At 38.4% G+C, this 19,928-nt stretch overlaps 1 protein-coding gene across 19 annotated transcripts in view; it reads left to right on the top strand.

Moving 5' to 3' along the window:
• Window positions 1-19,928, top strand: part of LOC138837863 (microtubule-actin cross-linking factor 1-like) — a 254,302-nt gene that overhangs the window by 202,251 nt on the left and 32,123 nt on the right. For all 19 annotated transcript variants that reach the window (XM_070036897.1, XM_070036896.1, XM_070036895.1 and 16 more), the window contains 21 exons: window positions 1,292-1,411; window positions 2,144-2,251; window positions 3,446-3,664; window positions 4,810-5,013; window positions 7,057-7,288; window positions 8,030-8,256; window positions 9,538-9,660; window positions 9,757-9,858; window positions 10,270-10,371; window positions 10,463-10,636; window positions 10,728-10,883; window positions 11,312-11,509; window positions 12,236-12,364; window positions 13,002-13,175; window positions 14,415-14,570; window positions 14,673-14,879; window positions 15,012-15,131; window positions 16,093-16,262; window positions 17,297-17,456; window positions 18,186-18,380; window positions 18,694-18,822. In XM_070036897.1, the coding sequence (XP_069892998.1) occupies window positions 1,292-1,411; window positions 2,144-2,251; window positions 3,446-3,664; window positions 4,810-5,013; window positions 7,057-7,288; window positions 8,030-8,256; window positions 9,538-9,660; window positions 9,757-9,858; window positions 10,270-10,371; window positions 10,463-10,636; window positions 10,728-10,883; window positions 11,312-11,509; window positions 12,236-12,364; window positions 13,002-13,175; window positions 14,415-14,570; window positions 14,673-14,879; window positions 15,012-15,131; window positions 16,093-16,262; window positions 17,297-17,456; window positions 18,186-18,380; window positions 18,694-18,822 (3,405 nt within the window). The remainder of the gene's footprint in view (window positions 1-1,291; window positions 1,412-2,143; window positions 2,252-3,445; window positions 3,665-4,809; window positions 5,014-7,056; window positions 7,289-8,029; window positions 8,257-9,537; window positions 9,661-9,756; window positions 9,859-10,269; window positions 10,372-10,462; window positions 10,637-10,727; window positions 10,884-11,311; window positions 11,510-12,235; window positions 12,365-13,001; window positions 13,176-14,414; window positions 14,571-14,672; window positions 14,880-15,011; window positions 15,132-16,092; window positions 16,263-17,296; window positions 17,457-18,185; window positions 18,381-18,693; window positions 18,823-19,928) is intronic.

Below are 19,928 nucleotides of genomic sequence, written 5' to 3'. Positions count from 1 at the left end.
TCCTCAGTACCACATAAACAGAAAATGCCAAAAGTGGCATTGTGGCTCTAGTAGAGTGCTAGCTTTGAGCAATAGAAGTTCAGGGACAGTGCCCAGGCTCATGCCTGTAATCCTAGCTACTCAGAGGCTGTGAGATCTGAGAATTCCGGTTCAAAGCCAGCCTGGGCTGGAAAAGCCATGAAACTTTTATCTCCAATAAACCACCAGAAAAACCAGAAGTGGTGCTATGGCTCAAGTGGTGGCATGCTAGTCTTGAGCTGAAGAGCTGAGGGACAGCACTCAGGCCCAGGGATCAAGCCCCATGACTGACCAAAAAAAAAGTTCAGAATGTTGGAACATTTCAAATACTCAAGGTTAACAATGCTAAACCAATAAAGATATGTCTATAAGTATTTCAAAATCCAAAAAACTAACATTGCAAACACTTCTGTTTCTGATAAGGAGTACTAAAACTATATTAGCATAGGTTGACAACAAGATAAAAGATTGAGGGAGCTTCATGACCAGTATTCATAAAGATCATATTTTGGGGTTTTATTATTGCATAACCATTTAAAGATCTGGTGTTTTTTTGGGGTCTTACACTTCTTCAGCTACAAGTGAATACTTAAAGTTAACTTTACTTATTTGTCCGCTGCAATTTTAAGTTCATGTTTAAACATCTAAAACTATTACTTGCCCAGGCCCCAGAACTGGCAAAACAAAACAAAACTGCTCGGTGTTGAGGTAGGAAAAATGTTGGCAGAAAATGCAATTTTACAAAAACATCTGATAAAAGGCATATTTTTTTTAAAGATGTCAGTTTCTGTTGTTTCTAGCTGTAGACCTACCTGCTAGATTCTAGAACTGCTTTTTTTTTTTAATTTATTCTTTTATTTTTTTGGGGGGGGCAGTCAGGTCGTGGGGCCTGAACTCGGCCTGGGTGCTGTCCCTCAGCTCTTCAGCTCAAGGCTAGCACTCTACCACTTGAGCCACAGCGTCACTTCCAGCTTTTTTCTTTTTGCTTATGTGGTGCTGAGGAATCGAACCCAGGGCCTCATGCATGCAAGGCAAGCACTCTACTACTGAGCCACCTTCCCAGCCCCTAGAACTGCTTTTAAAAGAGTGGAAATATGATCAGCTCTAATTTGTATCTTGACTTGTGATTCTTAGGAAATTCTTCTGCTTTAATTTTATGAAATATAAACTATTACTGACAATCCAGGCCTTACTGTGTTAGATAAATTGCAGTTCTAGGAAGGAGACCTTGGCTGTATGTAACTTGTTAATTTTTTCTCATTATGTTTTTTAGTATGAGCAAGCTGCTGATGCAGAACTAGCTTGGGTTGCAGAAACAAAACGAAAGCTGATGGCCTTAGGGCCAATTCGCCTTGAACAGGACCAGACCACAGCTCAGCTTCAGGTACAAAAGGTAAGGATGAAACACCAGAGCACCCCCTAAAGTGTCCTGAAGTAGTAGATTTATCAATAGCTTACAGTGTCTTGAAGATAGCTTTTCTATTTGGTTGGTGAGTATGGTAAAGAAAAGTTTGGGATTTTGTTGTTTGCTTTTGTTTTTTTTCTTGTGAAGGATGATGTATTTAGTTTTGGGGGTTTTTTTGGCTTTGTGAAAAATGTAATTTGGTCCAGGGATCCAGGAAAGAATAACAGGTTCCTGAATGATTTTCAGAGGGAAACATGTTTCTGTAAGTTAAAGGATAATCATTAAAGTTGTTGGATAAGCAAAGTATTAAAATTTGTGCTTTACCTTTCACTAACGCAGACTCAGGATACTTTTACTTCCCTCCCCTCCCCCCTCTTTTTTTGTGAGTGTGTGTGTGTGTCTGTCTGTCTGTCTGTCTGTCTGTCTGTCCGTCCGTCCATCTGTTTGTCTGTCTGTCTGTCTGTCTGTCTCCTGGGGCTTGAACTCAGGGCCTGGGTGCTATCCCTGAGCTTTTTTGCTCAAGGTTAGCACTCTACTCCTTGAGCTCCATTCCAGCTTTTTGCTGGTTGGTTAGAGATGAGGCTTAAGGACTTTTCTGCCTAGGCTGACTTCAAACTGTGAACTTCAGATCTCAGCCTCCTGAGTAACTAGGATTATAGGCATGAGCCACCAACACCCTGTAAATTACTTCTTGACTTAACTATTGTTTACTTTTCAAAGGCTTTCTCTATTGATATCATTCGTCATAAAGATTCAATGGATGAACTCTTCAGTCACCGTGGTGAAATCTTTGGCACTTGTGGAGAAGAGCAGAAAGCTGTATTACAGGTGAATTACAGTTATTACTCACTTAAACATGGTAAATTGAGCACAGTTACAAAATAATGTTTTCAAGTGTTTTTCCTTAGACTTTTTTTTTTTTTTTTTTTTTTGGTCGTGGGGCCTGAACTCTGGGCCTGTTGCTGTCTCTGAGCTCTTCAGCTCAATGCAAGCGCTCTACCACTTGAGCCACAATGCCATTTCTGGTTTTCTTATGGTTAATTGGAGATAAGAGTCTCACGGACTTTCCTGCCCGGGCTGGCTTTGTACCACGATCCTCAGATCTCAGCCTCCTAAGTAGCTAGGATTACAGGTGTGAGCCACCAGTGCCTGGTTCTTGACCTTTCTTATTGCTGATGTTTATTAAAAATCTTAACTATGTCCTAGAGACTTTAGATCATGGCCTTGTATTCACAAATGCCTAAACAGCAATGCTATGTAATATGAAATATATTGTAAGCCCATCATCATTATGACAGGAATTGCTTCTTTGGTCTAGAAGAGTGAGCTTTGACAGATTTTTTTAAAAAATTATTTATAATAAACTTTTCAGAATCACATGCAGGTATTAATTTCTTCTACCATAAAGATATTACCTGCTTTCTAAAAGATTGGGCAAGATAATTTTTATACTAGTTTTGTTTGTTTATTATTAACAATACAGTTAATGCCAAGAAAAATCATATACACCTATAATCCCAGCACTCAGAAGGCTGAGGCAGGAGGATCACCACAGGTCCAGGCCTATGGAACATAGCAAGACCTGATTCAAGAAAATAAAGCAGATGGTTAAGGAATTTTAATAAATTCACTACTCACCTTAAACACTTAAATAATAAATGCTAGTTGTGGGAGACTTATTTTTCATTAGTACTCTATCATAGCTTTTGAGATGCTATAACTTTATTATAGCAATGATCTGTTATAGTAATGTTATAGTAATGCTTATTGTTATGTATCACTGCTAATAAGTTAATTTTTGGTGCTTGTGCTATTTTATTACTGTACTTTATAGTTTTTATATAAATATAGGAAAAATACTAAATTTTGAATTTAAAGAAGAAAAAATCACTTCTATACTTACTAGATTAGCCCATATTTGCTAGAAATTTAGTGTTTGTTCATATAGATATCTAATTTTTAATATATATGCTGTTTTTTTCTTAAAAGAAGTGTTCATTATATTTTTACTTGGACTCATAGGAAAAGACAGAATGTCTAATACAGCAATATGAAGACATTAGCCTGCTCAATTCAGAGCGTTATGCCCGATTGGAGCGAGCACAGGTCTTGGTAAACCAGTTTTGGGAAACTTTTGAAGAGCTCAGCCCTTGGATTGAGGAAACTCGAGCACTAATAGCACAGTTACCTCCTCCAGCTATTGATCATGAACAACTCAGACAACAGCAAGAAGAAATGAGGGTAAGGAGCATACCAACTTTAATTTTGTTGTAGAATGAAAATAACCTGGAATTTATTCAAAAAGAACACATTAATATACTACTAAGTTTTATGCTATAAAATTATTTTTTCTTTTTACAAAAGTACAAATTAAATTGTTTCCTTCATTATTTAATATGAATTAATGAATGTAATTACACAAGTGTATTACAAAAATAAAGGAAGAATTAACTAGGACTGGGAGTGTTGCTCAGTTGTAGAGCATATGCCTACTAGTGTACACAGGCCATGAACTTAACTCCTAGTACTATTAAAAAAATACTAAAAAAGAATCTAGGAAATTTTATACATTTTTGAGTGTTAGAGTTAGGTGTGGTTGGTGTGGTTGGACCTTTCCAGTTGGTGAAGCACCTGAAGTACAAGTTGTGAAGAAATTATCAGAAAATGTTTGCTGAATGTAATTTGATGAAAAGGAAATGCATAGATATTTTCACTAATACTAATAATCACTGACAGTGATTTGTTTTTTTTTTTAATGTTGATTGTGCTTATAACTAGTCCTGTTTTCCTTTAAGTAAGGGATATGTCCTGGAAGTTGCACAAAAGTGAAGAGTGGTTGGATTGCCAAAAGGGTTTCTAGTCAAAACATCCTGTTTGATGTCTCAATCTGGGTGGTGGAACAGTATTAAACCATGTAAATTAAAATATAGTTCATAGAAGTATTTGTATGTACAGAAGAGATGGGGTTGACTGGTATGACATGGATGGTAGAGAAGAGAGAGAGAGAGAGAGAGAGAGAGAGAGAGAAAGAGAAGGTATGTCCAAGAAGATTTTGAGGGTGATGGGACATCTAAAAGTGGCTTTTGAAAATTAAGAGAATTAGTTAGTCCCAAAACTTAGGAGTTTTTTTGTTTTCACATAAGTAATAAAATGCTAGGACTTGCTGTTTTGTTTTTTTCTTTTTAACAATTTAGGTTTTTTTCTTTCAAAGTTAATATTAGCTCTGATCAAAGTGAACTTGTACAGAAAATACTTTTTGTTTGTTTGATTTTTTGTGTGTGTGTGGTGCTATAAATCTAAACCTGGGCCTTAAGCATACTAACTTTGTGCTCTTCCGCTAAGCTATACCCTCGACCTCACTCATTAATCCATATTTCTTTCTGTAGCAATTAAGGGAATCCATTGCTGAGCACAAACCTCATATTGATAAGCTACTAAAGATTGGCCCACAACTAAAGGAATTAAACCCTGAAGAAGGGAAAATGGTAGAAGAAAAATACCAGAAAGCAGAAAATATGTATGCCCAAATAAAAGAAGAGGTGCGCCAGCGGGCCCTGGCTCTGGATGAGGCTGTTTCCCAATCTGCTCAGGTATATGTTTGTCTTACATTCTTACAACTTTCAAATTACCCTAGTCTAAACAACAGGTCTGTGTGTCTGGTGTGGGTCTGTACAGAGGAGTGTCAAGACTATAATAGTACATTATTGATAGTGGAGGAAGCATAGTGATAGACTGTGGAGAATTTTATGGAGAATAAAATGTATCTTGGCTACTATGTGTAATTTGTCTCTCAATTAGTAGATGGAGATTTGTAGATCCAAAAGCAGTGATTATCTCAACAATAATCAAATTTCTTTTAAATCTATTACTTTCATTTGATTGATGTGGTTTTGTTTTTGGGCTTGAACTCAGGGCCAGGGTGCTAACCATGGGCTTTTTTGCTCAAAGCTGACACTCTACCACTTGCCACAGCTTCACTTCTGGCTATGGTTAAGTGGAAGTAAGAGTCTCACAGACTTTCCTACTTGGGCTGGCTTTCAACCACATTGCTCAGGTCTCAGCCTCCTGAGTAGATAGGATTACAGGTATGTGCCACTGGTGTTCAGCTTGGGCCTGTTATTTTTAAGATTTAGAATGACTACACAGTTTTTCTTGCTTAAAAAGCAACCAGTTTAGAGAAAGATGCTTCAGTAGGGAGAAGTAAGCCAAAGACCAGAAGCATAAACCACCAGTCGTGGAGATTGAAGCATGTAACTACATATTTTTCAACTAATAAATAATTGTTAGTGGTACTTTTTGTCATGTCTCTGGGTATTATAGTCCTTTGTTTAGTCAGTATTCTTGGTTAATATTTGTACTTACTCAAGTTTTTCCCTTCACCTCCCTCCCTTCCCATCTCTCACTCACATTGTGGAATGTGTTACTTTGTGTTGTTGCTGCCTGCTCCTGTCCTCCCCACATCGTCACATTTCATTGTTGTGTTGACCGCGCCCACCATTGCAGATTACAGAGGTAAGGTACCCAGCCCCATTGCTATTAGGATATATTTATAAAGAATGAAAATTGAGGGCATTCCCTCTATGGAAATTTCCCTAGAATAAATTTGATTAGTGGAGTTTATATGATAGTTTCATTAGGGGTGGAATCTAGAAGTGAGGGAGTGGTGGGAAGTGATTTTGTTTTAAGATTTTTTTTTTTCCTGTTTGACAATGAAAATTGATAAGCCTTATTACTGACATTAGCCAATAGTGTTATAAGGAAGCAAACTTATCTACATCAGATTATAAATGAGAATTTTATAATTATACTCAGGTTACTCAATGTGCCAGAAAATTGGAAAGGTAATTTTTCTTTTAGAATAAGGTTAGATTTGACCTTAATTACTTTTTGTCATGCCAGCATTTCACTCCCACTGTTCCTTACAGTGGGTTGTTCAACTGCATGCCATTATACTTTTTTTTTTTTTTTTGGGTCAATCATGGGGCTTGAACTCTGGGTCTGGGTGTTGTCCCTGAGCTCTTCACCTCAAGGCTAGCACTCCACCTCTTGAGCCACAGCACCACTTCCAGCTTTTTCTGTTTATGTGGTGTTGAGGGATCGATCCCAGGGCCTCATCATGCATGTGAGGCAAGCACTCCACCACTGAATCACCTTCCCTGCCCAGCCTTTCAAACTCCCAAGTCATGTGGCATATTAAGTTCCCCATCTATTTACACAGTTTGTGGTGGGCATCTAACTTGTTGGTCCAGTCTGTTGCATGCAACTATCATCTGAGATGTTGACATACTGACTCTCACCAGTTTCATAGTCTTGTTCCTTTCTTGTCATATTAATTGGAATAGAAGAACCATTGTGACAACATTAGTGATTCAAATTGATGTTTTGCATACTACTTACTATCTTTGGACTCTTAAAAAACTACCTTTTTTTTTTCCAAATTGCCCAGCGTTCTATAGTAAGTTCCAAATTGTGTTTTAGCCAAACGCAACACTTAAAAGCTATTGGGCTAGGCTAAGCACTGCACTATCTATCCTAAAAAGTAGTGGCTTTATACCTTATTCTTACACCCTAATGTTTCTCTAAAGCACGTGATAAAGTATTACTGTACTGGCTAATGTTCCAACTTTATTTAGTTTCATGATAAAATCGAGCCCATGTTGGAGACCCTGGAGAACCTTTCCTCTCGCCTGCGTATGCCACCCCTGATCCCTGCTGAAGTAGACAAGATTAGAGAATGCATCAGTGACAATAAGAGTGCCACCATGGAACTAGAAAAACTGCAGCCATCCTTTGAGGCCCTAAAGCGCCGTGGAGAAGAGCTCATTGGGCGATCTCTGGGAGCGGACAAGGATCTGGCTGCCAAAGGTGTTTGCTGGAGCTATTTATTTTTTTTTTTTTTTGTCAGTGTTGTTGGGGTTGAACTCAAGGCCTCAAACTTGCTAGACAGGCACTTGCTGAACCACAGCTGTAACCATAATCTAATTATCTTCAAATAAAGTCAGTTATATTAATTCCAGGCTATGGTTATTATCTATAGTATTAGATGTATTTTGTTGAATGTAACAGTTCCCACATATTGGCAAATGAGTATTCTTGAAAGTCATTTGGAAATCATTTAGAATTCAGAACACATTTTCCCATTGAAACAAGATTACAATTGGTAGCTAGATTCCCAGGCTTGGAAACAAATGCTCCTTTTAACCCCTAATGTGAGTAAGTTACAGTATCAATGGTGGATAGAACATAACTACCTCTTATAACACTTTCTTTGGGAAATGTAGGGACAGAGTTCAACACAGAATACAGGGAAGAAGAGTTCTCATCTCAGCTCTTTTGCAAGCTAAAATTTTTTATCTTACCAGTACCTTTATGTTAGAAGTTTAAAAGATTACATCTGTGATCCCCTTATGTGGAAGATTCACATAAGCAAAAAGTGCTAACATAGAACTAATAGAAATAAAGCTAAGGCAGCAAAAAAATCAGTTACAAATTTTAGAGCTATTTTAAAAAATAGTTTCATTGAGAATGTCAAATTAGATGGAATTTTTGATGAAACTGATTTCAGATAAATAGAGAAGTCCCATTCACATCTGTTTACCTCCTCAGAAATCCAGGACAAACTGGATCAAATGGTATTCTTCTGGGAGGACATCAGAGCTCGAGCTGAAGAGCGAGAAATTAAATTCCTTGACGTCCTTGAATTAGCAGAGAAGTTCTGGTATGACATGGCAGCTCTTCTAACCACCATCAAAGATACCCAGGATATTGTCCATGACTTGGAAAGCCCAGGCATTGACCCATCCATCATCAAGCAGCAGGTTGAAGCTGCTGAGGTAAGAAAGAAAAAATTAAAAATTAAAAACCTACATGTGTCCTCTAGCCAAACAGTTGATCTAACTTTTGTTTTGGGGGTAGGAAGTTATTACAGGACTAAGGATTGAACCCAATTTCTTTTGTGCATGCAAGCAAGAACTCCACTGTTTGGGGGAGTTATTTTTACAATACTGAGAATTTAACCCTGGGCCTCATGCATGCTAGACAAGAACTCCACTGTTTGGGGGAGTTATTTTTACAATACTGAAAATTTAACCCTGGGCCTCATGCGTGCTAGGCAAGCACTCTATCACTGAGCTAGCCTCACAGTCCCTAAGCATATCGTGTTAGCTTTCAGCAGACTAAGCTAAAAGATTGGTTTCGTGTTTTTTAAGTTAGCACATTTTTTCACTTGGAAATAAAAATACCTGTTAAGGTGTCTTTAATATAGAAAAACAGTTTGGGGTTTATCATCCAGAGATAACAGTTGTTACTTAAGACATGCCTTTTTCTAGTCTTTTTGAGGAATCTTAGTTTTTATTAGCTTTACTCATTTCATGTTGTTCATTTAGCACAAGCCACGCCTATCATGCTATTATCTTTCTTATTTAATTTCAAATATTTTTCAGAAACTGCCCCCATTCTTAATTTTTCTTAGAGTCAGTTCATGAACCACATTGTGTGATCTGACATAGAATTTACTTTTTTTAAGATTACTTAGCCCAGATAGCCCAGCATTGGTGTGGGTTGGGTAATGCTGGTCTGTCAACATTAATATTTATGACTTGTACTGTGTTATTTAATCCTTGTTAAATACTTCTCTGTAATAAATCTATGTCTGCACATTGTAAACTTGAAGACAGGCAAAGATGAGCCATTGGTAAATTATTGTCAGGCATTCCACTTTTCATATACAGTCTGCTTTTGCTCAACTTTTCTGGTGGTTAGTTGAAGAATCTCAGACTTTCCTGCCCAGTCTGGCTTTGAAATTTGATCCTCAAATCTCAGTCTGCTGAGTAGTTAGGATTGCAGGTGTGAGCCACCAGGACCTGGCCCTCCTGACATCTTTTTCATTACTGTATGCTCTTTATGGGAACATATACATGTATGATACACATCAACAACTACTTGGAATAGATGGCTTCACTGTCCAAATAAAATATAAGAGTATTCAAAATCTTTTATGAGTTTGATGGTTCCATTTAATGTTTGCCCTCAATGAGTATAAGTTGCATTTAAAAGGTTTGGGAAGTTCCATTCTACTTTCTGCTTTGGCTCATGATCTGTTCTTTTACATGTAGACTATTAAGGAAGAGACAGATGGTTTACATGAAGAATTAGAGTTCATTCGGATCCTTGGAGCAGATTTGATTTTTGCCTGTGGAGAAACTGAGAAGCCGGAAGTGAAGAAGAGCATTGATGAGGTATGGAGAATAGATAAAAGTTCAGATGAAACACAAGTGAGCCCTGACTGGAGAATGGTATTAATAGAACAATCTGATTGAATATTTTTCTCCTAGATGAATAATGCTTGGGAGAACTTAAACAAAACATGGAAAGAGAGACTAGATAAACTCGAGGATGCCATGCAAGCTGCTGTACAATATCAGGACACTCTGCAGGTAAGAGGCTGGTGTTGACCACCAAAAAATATGGGTTGTATTTTTTCTTGATCATTTTCCAATTTTGGTGCAATAGTGGATCACATTGATACCACTCCAACATTCTCAAACCTAAACCAGTGCTGTTTCCACCTACTTAACCAAAATTTCCACTTCTAGTGAGACTAGTACTGACATATGTCTGAGTTTCTACTCCCCTTGTCATTTTTATCATGATTGCATGTTCATCACACCTATACTACATGACACAGTGAAGCTAGCCTTACCACTAGCAAGTCACCAGTTGCTAGAGCTTTCAAACTCAGATTATTGTAAAAGCCAACTTTAGCAATGTTAATCCTGATTCTTTCTCACTTACATATGTTTTTTATTTTTAACTTTTGTTTCTATGTATTTTTATTTTTGTTTCAGGCTATGTTTGACTGGCTAGATAACACTGTGATCAAACTCTGTACCATGCCCCTAGTTGGCACTGACCTCAACACTGTCAAAGATCAGTTAAATGAGATGAAGGTTTGTATCCAGGAATGGTTTTTAAAAAAGAGTTGCTTCTTTAGTTACTGAAGATTTGTTTTGATGTTAACATTAAATCTATATTTGGTAGGAGTTCAAAGTTGAAGTTTACCAACAGCAAATTGAGATGGAGAAGCTTAATCACCAAGGTGAACTAATGTTAAAGAAAGCTACTGATGAAACAGACAGGGACATTATACGAGAACCACTGACAGAACTCAAACACCTCTGGGAGAATCTGGGTGAAAAAATTGCCCACAGACAGGTAAGGCAAAAAGTCTAGCATATAAGAGAACTGTAATATGCCCATTTCTAATTTCCTAACAATTGCTCCCTTTCTGTCTTGTTCTGAGCAGCATAAGCTAGAAGGTGCTCTCTTGGCCCTTGGCCAGTTCCAGCATGCTTTAGAGGAATTAATGAGTTGGCTGACTCACACTGAAGAGTTGCTGGATGCTCAGAGACCAATAAACGGAGACCCAAAAGTCATTGAAGTTGAGCTTGCAAAGCATCATGTAAGTATTTTCATTTCTCATTTCCAATTCTTTTTTATTGTTGTTGTTATTGTTTTGTTTTGTTTTGCTAGTCCTTGAACTCATGGGCTGGGCTCTGTCCGTGAGCCTCTTTGTGCTCAAGGCTAGCACTCTTCCACTTGAGCCACAGTACCGCCTTCAGCTTTTTTGAATAGTTTATTGGAGATAAGAGTCTTACAGGAACTTTTCTGCTTGGGCTGCCTTCAAACCATGATCCTCAGATGTCAGCCTCCTGAGTAGCTAGGATTACAGGAGTGAACCACCGGCACCTGCCTCATTTCTAATTCTGTTGGTTAGAGACCAGAACATATTGCCACGGAAGTTTTTTGATGGCATATGAAAATTGAGGAACCAGACTTGATGATATTTTATGTCATAGAGATCATTGATATCATTAAACATTCTTTTAGGTCCTAAAAAATGATGTTTTAGCTCATCAAGCCACAGTGGAAACAGTTAACAAAGCTGGCAATGAACTTCTTGAATCAAGTGCTGGAGATGATGCCAGCAGCTTAAGAAGCCGTTTGGAAACCATGAACCAGTGTTGGGAGTCAGTGCTGCAGAAAACAGAGGAGAGGGAACAGCAGCTTCAATTGACACTGCAACAGGTATGTGGGTCCCCCAAGTTAGGAAGAGCTGTGCAAATGACACCACTCAGAGAAGGCCCAAGTCAGAGAGAGGAAAGCCATTTGGGATAGAACCCTCTGTGAACTTGGTATAAAAATTGCAGTTTTGATTGGATGGTTATTTTTTTTATTAGTTTGTAGCTAAATCTCTTTTATTTACTGTTATAAATTAGTAGATCTTTTTTTTATTTTCTTTTTTGTTGATCATGGGGCTTGAACTCTGGGCTTGGGTGCTGTCCCTGCGCTCTTCAGCTCAAGGGGAGCGCTCTACCATTTGAGCCACAATGCCACTTCCAGTTTTCTAGTGGTTTATTAGAGATGAGAGTCTCACGGACTTTCCTGCCAAGGCTGGCTTTGAACTGCGATCCTCAGATCTCAGCCTTCTGAGTAGCTAGGATTACAGGCATGAACCACCAGCAACCAGCAGTAGATCTTCTCTTTAATCAATCATGTTTAGAGATTGACATTTTTCCTGCATCAAGTTAAGTCCCACTGCTCAATAGGGCTTTAGTCTAGTCATCAGATTATATATGACATCTACATGTTCTGAGGTTTGAAGGATTCTGCTAAACCCCTAACACAACAGTCTGCCTTTTTGAAGCAGCTCCAAATTGCTCCCTCATAGTAAATTTCTCATAGAATCATTAGAAAGTTTACTTTTGAAGCTGAGAATTGACTATTGACATTGTTAATATATCTTTTTCTTAGGCCCAAGGTTTTCACAGTGAAATTGAAGATTTCCTCTTGGAACTGACTAGAATGGAGAGCCAGCTTTCAGCATCTAAGCCCACTGGGGGACTTCCTGAAACTGCTAGGGAACAGCTTGATTCACATATGGTAACAGTGATTTCTTCAAGTTGAGAGTATAAGTATCTCACATTCAATAGCCTCTCTAGGTTCCTGGTGATGTGTGTATCTTGGGGTCTGCAAAGTAGTTTACTTTACCTACATTGTAGTACAACCTTGGGTATTGCTGTTCATCTGTAGGCTTTAATACCCTGCCATGAGTGTCAGTAGTAAAAGAATATCTCAGAATTACTTGGTAAGCTGATAAGTTTTGAGTTGCTCCATTTGGTAGGCACAAGAGTATTGCCTAGAAAGTGGGAGCATTACCCAAACAAATACATAGTACAAATGTTTTTATTTAAGACAACTACTCAGTGGAGGTCTATGGAAATTAAAGAAATTCTTGACAGTTTTCCAAGAAAGCATAGTGAGAACAAAAGACAACATAATTTCTAGGCAAATCCTTCAGGAAATAATTACTATGGAAGAAAGTTCTAAGTTCTTCTATTTACTTGATTATAAAATTATCTTAATATTAAGAATAATAATGGGTTTTTATTCCCTAACAGCTTATTCATTGAACAGAATAAAAAAAGGTTTGATTTTTGCCAAATGGTGCTAATGAATCTGGGCAAGTGTCTTCCAGGGAATGAGTATTGTTGATGTCTTTTCCTATTTTGTCTTTCAGGAGCTCTATTCCCAACTGAAAGCCAAAGAAGAGACTTACAATCAGCTGCTTGACAAGGGCAGGCTCATGCTCCTAAGCCGTGATGATTCTGGGTCTGGCTCAAAAACAGAACAGAGTATAGCACTCTTGGAACAGAAGTGGCATGTAGTCAGCAGTAAAATGGAAGAAAGGAAGGTATCACCACAAAACACTCTTTTAGAAGTTTGCTTGATTTGAGCAAACTTTGTTTTTCTCCATCTACTAGCTAAGACATAGATTACTGCCTATTATGGTTTAGTGATGGACTTCATATTCCATATTAATCATCAGTTTGCTGGAGGTTATGACTTAGGATAGAGATAGGGCATGTAAGGAGTGCTACTATCAGTTCTCTATAAGAAACTTAGATTCTACTACACATGTGGCATGCAAAGATTTACTAAGTAAGAGAGAAGTAAATCATATTATCTCTTCCCAATATTTCTTAAAAATGGAGTTACCAGTCGGATAACAGAGGCTCATGCCTGTAATCCTAGCTACTCATGAGGCTGAGATCTGAGGATCGCAGTTCAAAAGCCAGCCAAAGCCAGGCACTGGTGGCTCACACCTGTAATCCTAGCTACTGAGGAGGCTAGGATCTGAGGATCAAGGTTCAAAGCCAGCCTGGGCAGAAAAGTCCGAGACTCTTATCTCTAGTTAACCACTAGAAAACCGGAAGTAGCACTGTGGCTCAAGTGGTAGAGCACTTGCCTTGAGCTGAAGAGTGCAGGGATAGCGCCCAAGCCCAGAGTTCAAGTCGCACAACCGACAAAAAAAAAAAAGCCAGCCCAGGCAGGAAAGTCCACGAGATTTATCTCCACTTAACCACCAGAAAACTGGATATGGTGCTGTGGCTCAAGTGGTAGAGCACTAAGCCTTGAGCTGAAGAGCTAGCTCAAGGACAGTGCCCAGACCCAGAGTTCAAGTCCCACTACTGTGAAAAACAAAAAAAACTGAGTTACCTTCTCTGTCATAGCAGATGAAAGTAATAAAGGACCAAAATATTTGCCCCCTTTCTTTCTTTCCTTCCTTCTGTGCTAGTACTAGGACTTGAACTTAGGTCCAGGGCACTCCTAGCACTTGAGCCACAGCTCCACTTCTGGATTTTGGGCAGTTAATTGAAGATTAACTTTTCTTTTCAGGCTGGTTTTGAATTGAGAACCTCAGATCTTAACTTCCTGAATAGCTAGGGTTGTAGGCATGAGCTACCAGTTCCCAGTTTGCTCTTTCCTTTTCTGTGTTCCTGTCCAATTGTTTCAGACACTACCATTAAATGTCTCCTTTTTTATAAACAAAGCATATTTGGAGGTAATCTCATTCTATGTTAAATTCATGCCTTTGTCATTGAAACTATAATTGAAGCTATAATTTCTTTGTGTTTTATTTAAAACTCAGTCAAAGCTGGAGGAAGCCCTCAACTTGGCAACAGAATTCCAGAATTCCTTACAAGAATTTATCAACTGGCTCACTCTAGCAGAGCAGAGCTTAAACATCGTTTCTCCTCCCAGCCTGATTCTGAACACTGTCCTTTCCCAGATAGAGGAGCACAAGGTAACTGTGACTTGGGATATTACCTTCCTTTTGGAGGGATTCATGGAAAAGGGTACTCATTTACCTTATTTTAAGCTTAAAAGAACAATGTTGTTTCCTCAGGTTTTTGCCAATGAAGTAAATGCTCATCGAGACCAGATCATTGAACTGGATCAAACTGGGAATCAATTAAAGTTCCTTAGCCAAAAACAGGATGTTGTTTTAATCAAGAACTTGTTAGTTAGTGTCCAGTCTCGGTGGGAGAAGGTTGTTCAGCGATCTATTGAAAGGGGTCGATCACTAGATGATGCCAGGAAGCGGGCAAAGCAAGTAAGTTTTAAAAGAAAGATAGTGATTTATTAAACACCTTTGGGCTGCACAACTTGGATCTCTAGAATAGATGCAAGTTGTATAGTTCGCATATTTACTCCTGTTGTAACTTTAAAAAAAAATTAATTTTAGTTCCATGAAGCTTGGAAAAAACTCATTGACTGGCTAGAAGATGCAGAGAGTCATCTGGATTCAGAACTGGAGATATCCAATGACCCAGACAAAATCAAACTTCAGCTTTCTAAACATAAGGTAAATCAATCAATTCACTCTTAGAAATCAGAGCTAGTTCATAATAAAAGACAATTGAGTAATATTAAAATTTTAGAGTGGCCAAGCACCAGTGCTCACAGCTAAAATCCTACCTACTTAGGAGACTGAGATCTGAGTATCATAATTCAAAGCCAGCATGCAAAGGAAGGTCCTTGAGTCTCCAGTTAAACTGAAAAAACAGAAGTAAAGGTGTGGCTCAAGTGATAGAGCACTAGCCTTGAGCAAAAAAAAAAAGCTCAAAGATAAAGATAGCACCAGGCCCTTACTTCAAGCCCTAAGACTAACACAAAAGAAAAAAAAAAAAGATGATGAAGCCAGTGTTCCTTCTTTTGTTTCCTTGGTTATGGTTCTGGGAGTCAGATCCAGAGTCTTATACATACTAGGTAAGTGCTCTACCCCTAGCCCCAGGATTCCATTTTACATCTAGACACTGCCTTACCATTATATCTGCTCTTTTAAATAACAATTTAAACAAAATGGCTTGGGTAGTAACTAACTAAAGATTTAAGCTTTTAGAAGTTTACATTCACTTCCATACATGGCATAGACCAAAACCTGTAATTTTTTGTCTTTTTTTTTTTTGTCGGTTGTAGGGCTTGAACTCTGGGCCTGGTCACTGTCCCTGAGCTCTCCAGCTCAAGGCGAGTGCTCTACCACTTGAGCCACAGCGCCATTTCTGGTTTTCTGGTGGTTTATTCGAGATAGGAGTCTCACAGACTTTTCCTGCCTGGGCTGGTTTTGAACTTCGATCCTCAGATCTCAGCCTCCTGAGTAGATAGGATTACAGGCATGAGCCACCAGCGCCCAGCTCTGTAACTTTTTCTTAAACATAAGCTATTATCAAGAATCTTTTTTTCCCTTGGTGTTGGCAGTTGACCCCTGGACCTCATGTCATCATCTGGTCTTGAACATTTTTCTTCTTTTCTTTTTGGAAATCTAGGAGTTTCAGAAAACTCTTGGTGGCAAACAGCCTGTGTATGATACCACAATTAGAACTGGCAGAGCACTGAAAGAGAAGACATTACTTGCTGATGATGCTCAGAAACTGGACAACTTACTGGGTGAAGTCAGAGACAAATGGGATACTGTTTGTGGCAAGTCTGTGGAACGGTAAGCATGAGTATCCTTTAAAAGGGTCTTGATGACTAACTGCTACTAAATTAAAATGGTAATAACCCTAATGGATAGTACAGATTTTAAATTTAAAGTAGTTATGAAGTGATTAGAATAAAATGTATGAAAAATTCTTAGTTAAAACCTGAGCCTTACTGAATAGCAAGGGAAAGGCCTATAAAATCAAGTTAGTACTAGTAGATTAGTGATTCTTGTTAAATATTTTTAAATTGCCAATTTATAATATCAGTACCTTATTATAAAATGTTTTTACCTATATTCTGCTCAGTGCAAAGCCTCTGCATGTATTTAACCATATAATCTCTGAATTTTACTTAGCAGTTACACTAAATATGTGTGCAACAGTGCCTGCTAATCAGTGATCCTCATAAAAACCAGTGAGATAGGTACTATTATTCCCATTTTGCAGACGAAAAAGCCATCATAAAGAGATTTCTTAATTCTCCCAACATTATTCAGCTTCTAAGTGGCAGAGCTTGGGTCTGAGCCTATGCAGTTCAGTTCTAAAATTATACTTTCACGCACTACATTCTCTATGCTGTGCTACATATTATAACATCTCTATATTCTTGCTTCTCCCAAATCTTTTGAAGAAGAGATTGGGATTCACAGAGGTAAAGAGATGACCTAAGGACACATAACTGGTATAGAACAGTTGAGCTCCTGACTCACAGACTCCCTGAAACTGTCATCCTCTGCTAAACCAACTGTAAAGCAATTAACATAGACATTGGGTTGTTAAAGTATGTCCTGTGTCATTGGGCTATAAATTGTCAGAAAAATATCCATACATGTCCCCTTTATTTACATCTAAACCATTCTAGAGAAGGTTTGATTCAACATGTTTGGGCATCTCTTTCAGTCTTTTTTTTTTTTTAATTACATTTCTAACTATTCTAATGTGGAAGCCACTCTTTGGATAGAATTCAAGCAGTATTCCTTTCCAGCTGTTAGAATTGTACGCATAAAAAGAATCAGTAAAAACAATGACATTTACATGCTTTTCTTAGGCAACACAAGTTGGAGGAAGCCCTGCTGTTTTCAGGCCAGTTCATGGATGCTTTGCAGGCCTTGGTTGACTGGTTGTACAAGGTAGAGCCACAGCTGGCCGAGGACCAGCCTGTGCATGGGGACCTGGACCTCGTCATGAACCTCATGGATGCCCATAAGGTGAGGACTTTCATGGAAAGCAAAACCCTAAGGTCTTCTGCATGTGCCCTTTGTCCTGTTCTAACATCTAGAAGAGAAAAAAAGCCTGACAGCTATATCTTTGTTCAGAGGTACCCCTTCATTTTCTGCATTTAAACCAACTGTTGCTGGGATTCTGCCTCAGTCACAAAGAATTTACCAAAATTGGTTTGATTCAGACTTGGCAATGTATGTACCTTACTTTGAAGTTCTCCCTCTTCCTGTTTGTCTCTGGTTGAGTCACCAATTGAATTTAAATTGAGATGGATACCCTTATATGTTCTACTGAGGCCTAAAATGGAAATGAGAGATTTTTTTAACCATTTTGAACCCATAAGTCTAACACTGTGCACACTGTACACACTGTACCTTCCATACTGAGCTGCATAACATCCTGTTTCAGCACAAGGAATTTAATTTTACATTGTATCAAATTCGTGATCTTTATACTAGGTATATGTTCTTATTTATCTCCTATAATTCTGGAAGTTATGTATATTTATATACATATGTATGTATATATGAGGATAAATATTCTCATAGATGTAGAAGCTGTCAAGATAAGTACCTTATCCAGGTTCTTTCATACATCTCATTCCGCCTTCCTCTGTGTATAAGATCCATGATTAGACTCTACCAAGGAAATTATCACTTTCCTCCTTGGACTCAACATTTTATTAGACAAACTTATTCTCCTATCTCCTTTTCTAGGTTTTCCAAAAGGAACTCGGAAAGCGAACAGGTACTGTTCAGGTCTTAAAGCGGTCAGGCAGAGAACTAATTGAGAACAGTCGAGATGACACCACATGGGTAAAAGGACAGCTCCAGGAACTGAGTACTCGCTGGGACACTGTGTGCAAACTCTCTGTTTCCAAGCAAAGCCGACTTGAGCAGGCCTTAAAACAGGTAAGACATGTTTGTTGAATCAACCGAAGCCAGGGATTCTGAACAGATAAATTTTATTTCATTAACAAGACCAGTTCTAAGTAATCTTGAAATGAACATAAAGTTGAAAATTGATGTTCTGAATGTTCTACAAGACTTTTGAACAGTCATTTGTTTTAAAGAAATAAATCCAGCTGATTTCAGAGGTCTAAAAGTAAAAGCTCCTTTATGGAGCTTTGACGGGAGGGCGGGGGGGGCATCAGGTACTTATGATACACTAAAATGTTGGCTGAACAGAGAGAAAAATTCAATCCTTTATGGTTGGTTATTTTAGGCAGAAGAGTTTCGAGACACAGTCCACATGCTGTTGGAGTGGCTTTCTGAAGCAGAGCAAACACTTCGTTTTCGGGGAGCACTGCCTGATGACACAGAGGCCCTACAGTCACTCATTGACACCCATAAGGTAATCTGGCCCAGTTTGGTGATCTGTGCTACCCACTGTGATGACAAAACTGTCTACCACTAATGGAAATATTAGGCCTCATGTGAGAAGCAAAACCAAAGTGTACTTGTTTGTTGGCTTAACACAAATCAGAAATAACTAGTCATTTTTGTAACACCTTGAAGAGGTGCATTCACGCATTTTTATAATTCATTAAACTAGTGAAACCACATAGTATTCTTAAAAAAAAATGCAGATCATTTCTCATCCTTTTGTCTTACTTTCATATACGTCTACATAACTTTCCTTATGTTATTAGGCTTAACCGCTAGTCTGATCCCCTAGAAGCCAATTAGCAAGTTGCAGAATATGACACAGTAAATACAGTATCTGGGGCCTTGGTCTACCCTAATGAGGTAGGAAATCTTTTCTTTTTTAATTTTCATGCTACCTGAGCAGAGATTTTAATCTTAGTTTTCTCATTCTGCTGTGGGTATTTAAGAAATATTGTAGTATTTTATTGCTGTCATGTATTTTTTCAAAACAGGTGTATTTACAAATATAGAAATGAACAAAAATGAGATAGCCAGGTGGCTGTGGCTTATGCCTATAATCCTAATTACAAGGGGCTGAGACCTAGGGGGTTGAGGTTTGAAACCAACACAGAGAAGTCCATAATTCTCCATCTCCAGTTAGTAAGCAAAACGCCAAATTGGAAGCATGGCTCAAGTTGTAGAGTACCAACTTGAAAAAAACCTGAATAAAGAGCATGAAGCCCCTAAATTCAGGCCCTGATACTGGTACAGTTAATCACAATCAATCTTTTTTTTGGGGGGGGGGAGTGGGTTGTAGGTCTTGAACTCTGGACCTGGGCACTGTCCCTCAGCTCTTCAGCTCAAGGCTAGTTCTCTACCACTTGAGTCACAGCACCACTTGCCATTTTCTGGTGGTTTATTAGAGACAAGAGTCGCATGGACTTTCCTGCCCGGGCTGGCTTTGAACCATGATCCTCAGATCTCAGCTTCCTGACTAGCTAGGATTACAGATGTGAGCAACCAGCACCGGGCTCAATCAATTTTTTTTTTTTTAATTAAAAATTTCTTTGAAGGGGCTGGGAAGGTGGCTCA

Source organism: Dipodomys merriami, unplaced genomic scaffold, assembly GCF_024711535.1.
Source record: "Dipodomys merriami isolate MVZ:Mamm:240054 unplaced genomic scaffold, mDipMer1.0.p SCAF_277, whole genome shotgun sequence".
Classification (NCBI taxonomy): domain Eukaryota; kingdom Metazoa; phylum Chordata; class Mammalia; order Rodentia; family Heteromyidae; genus Dipodomys; species Dipodomys merriami.
The sequence above is the reverse complement of the archived record's forward strand: the minus strand, read 5'-3'. Positions and strand labels throughout refer to the sequence as shown.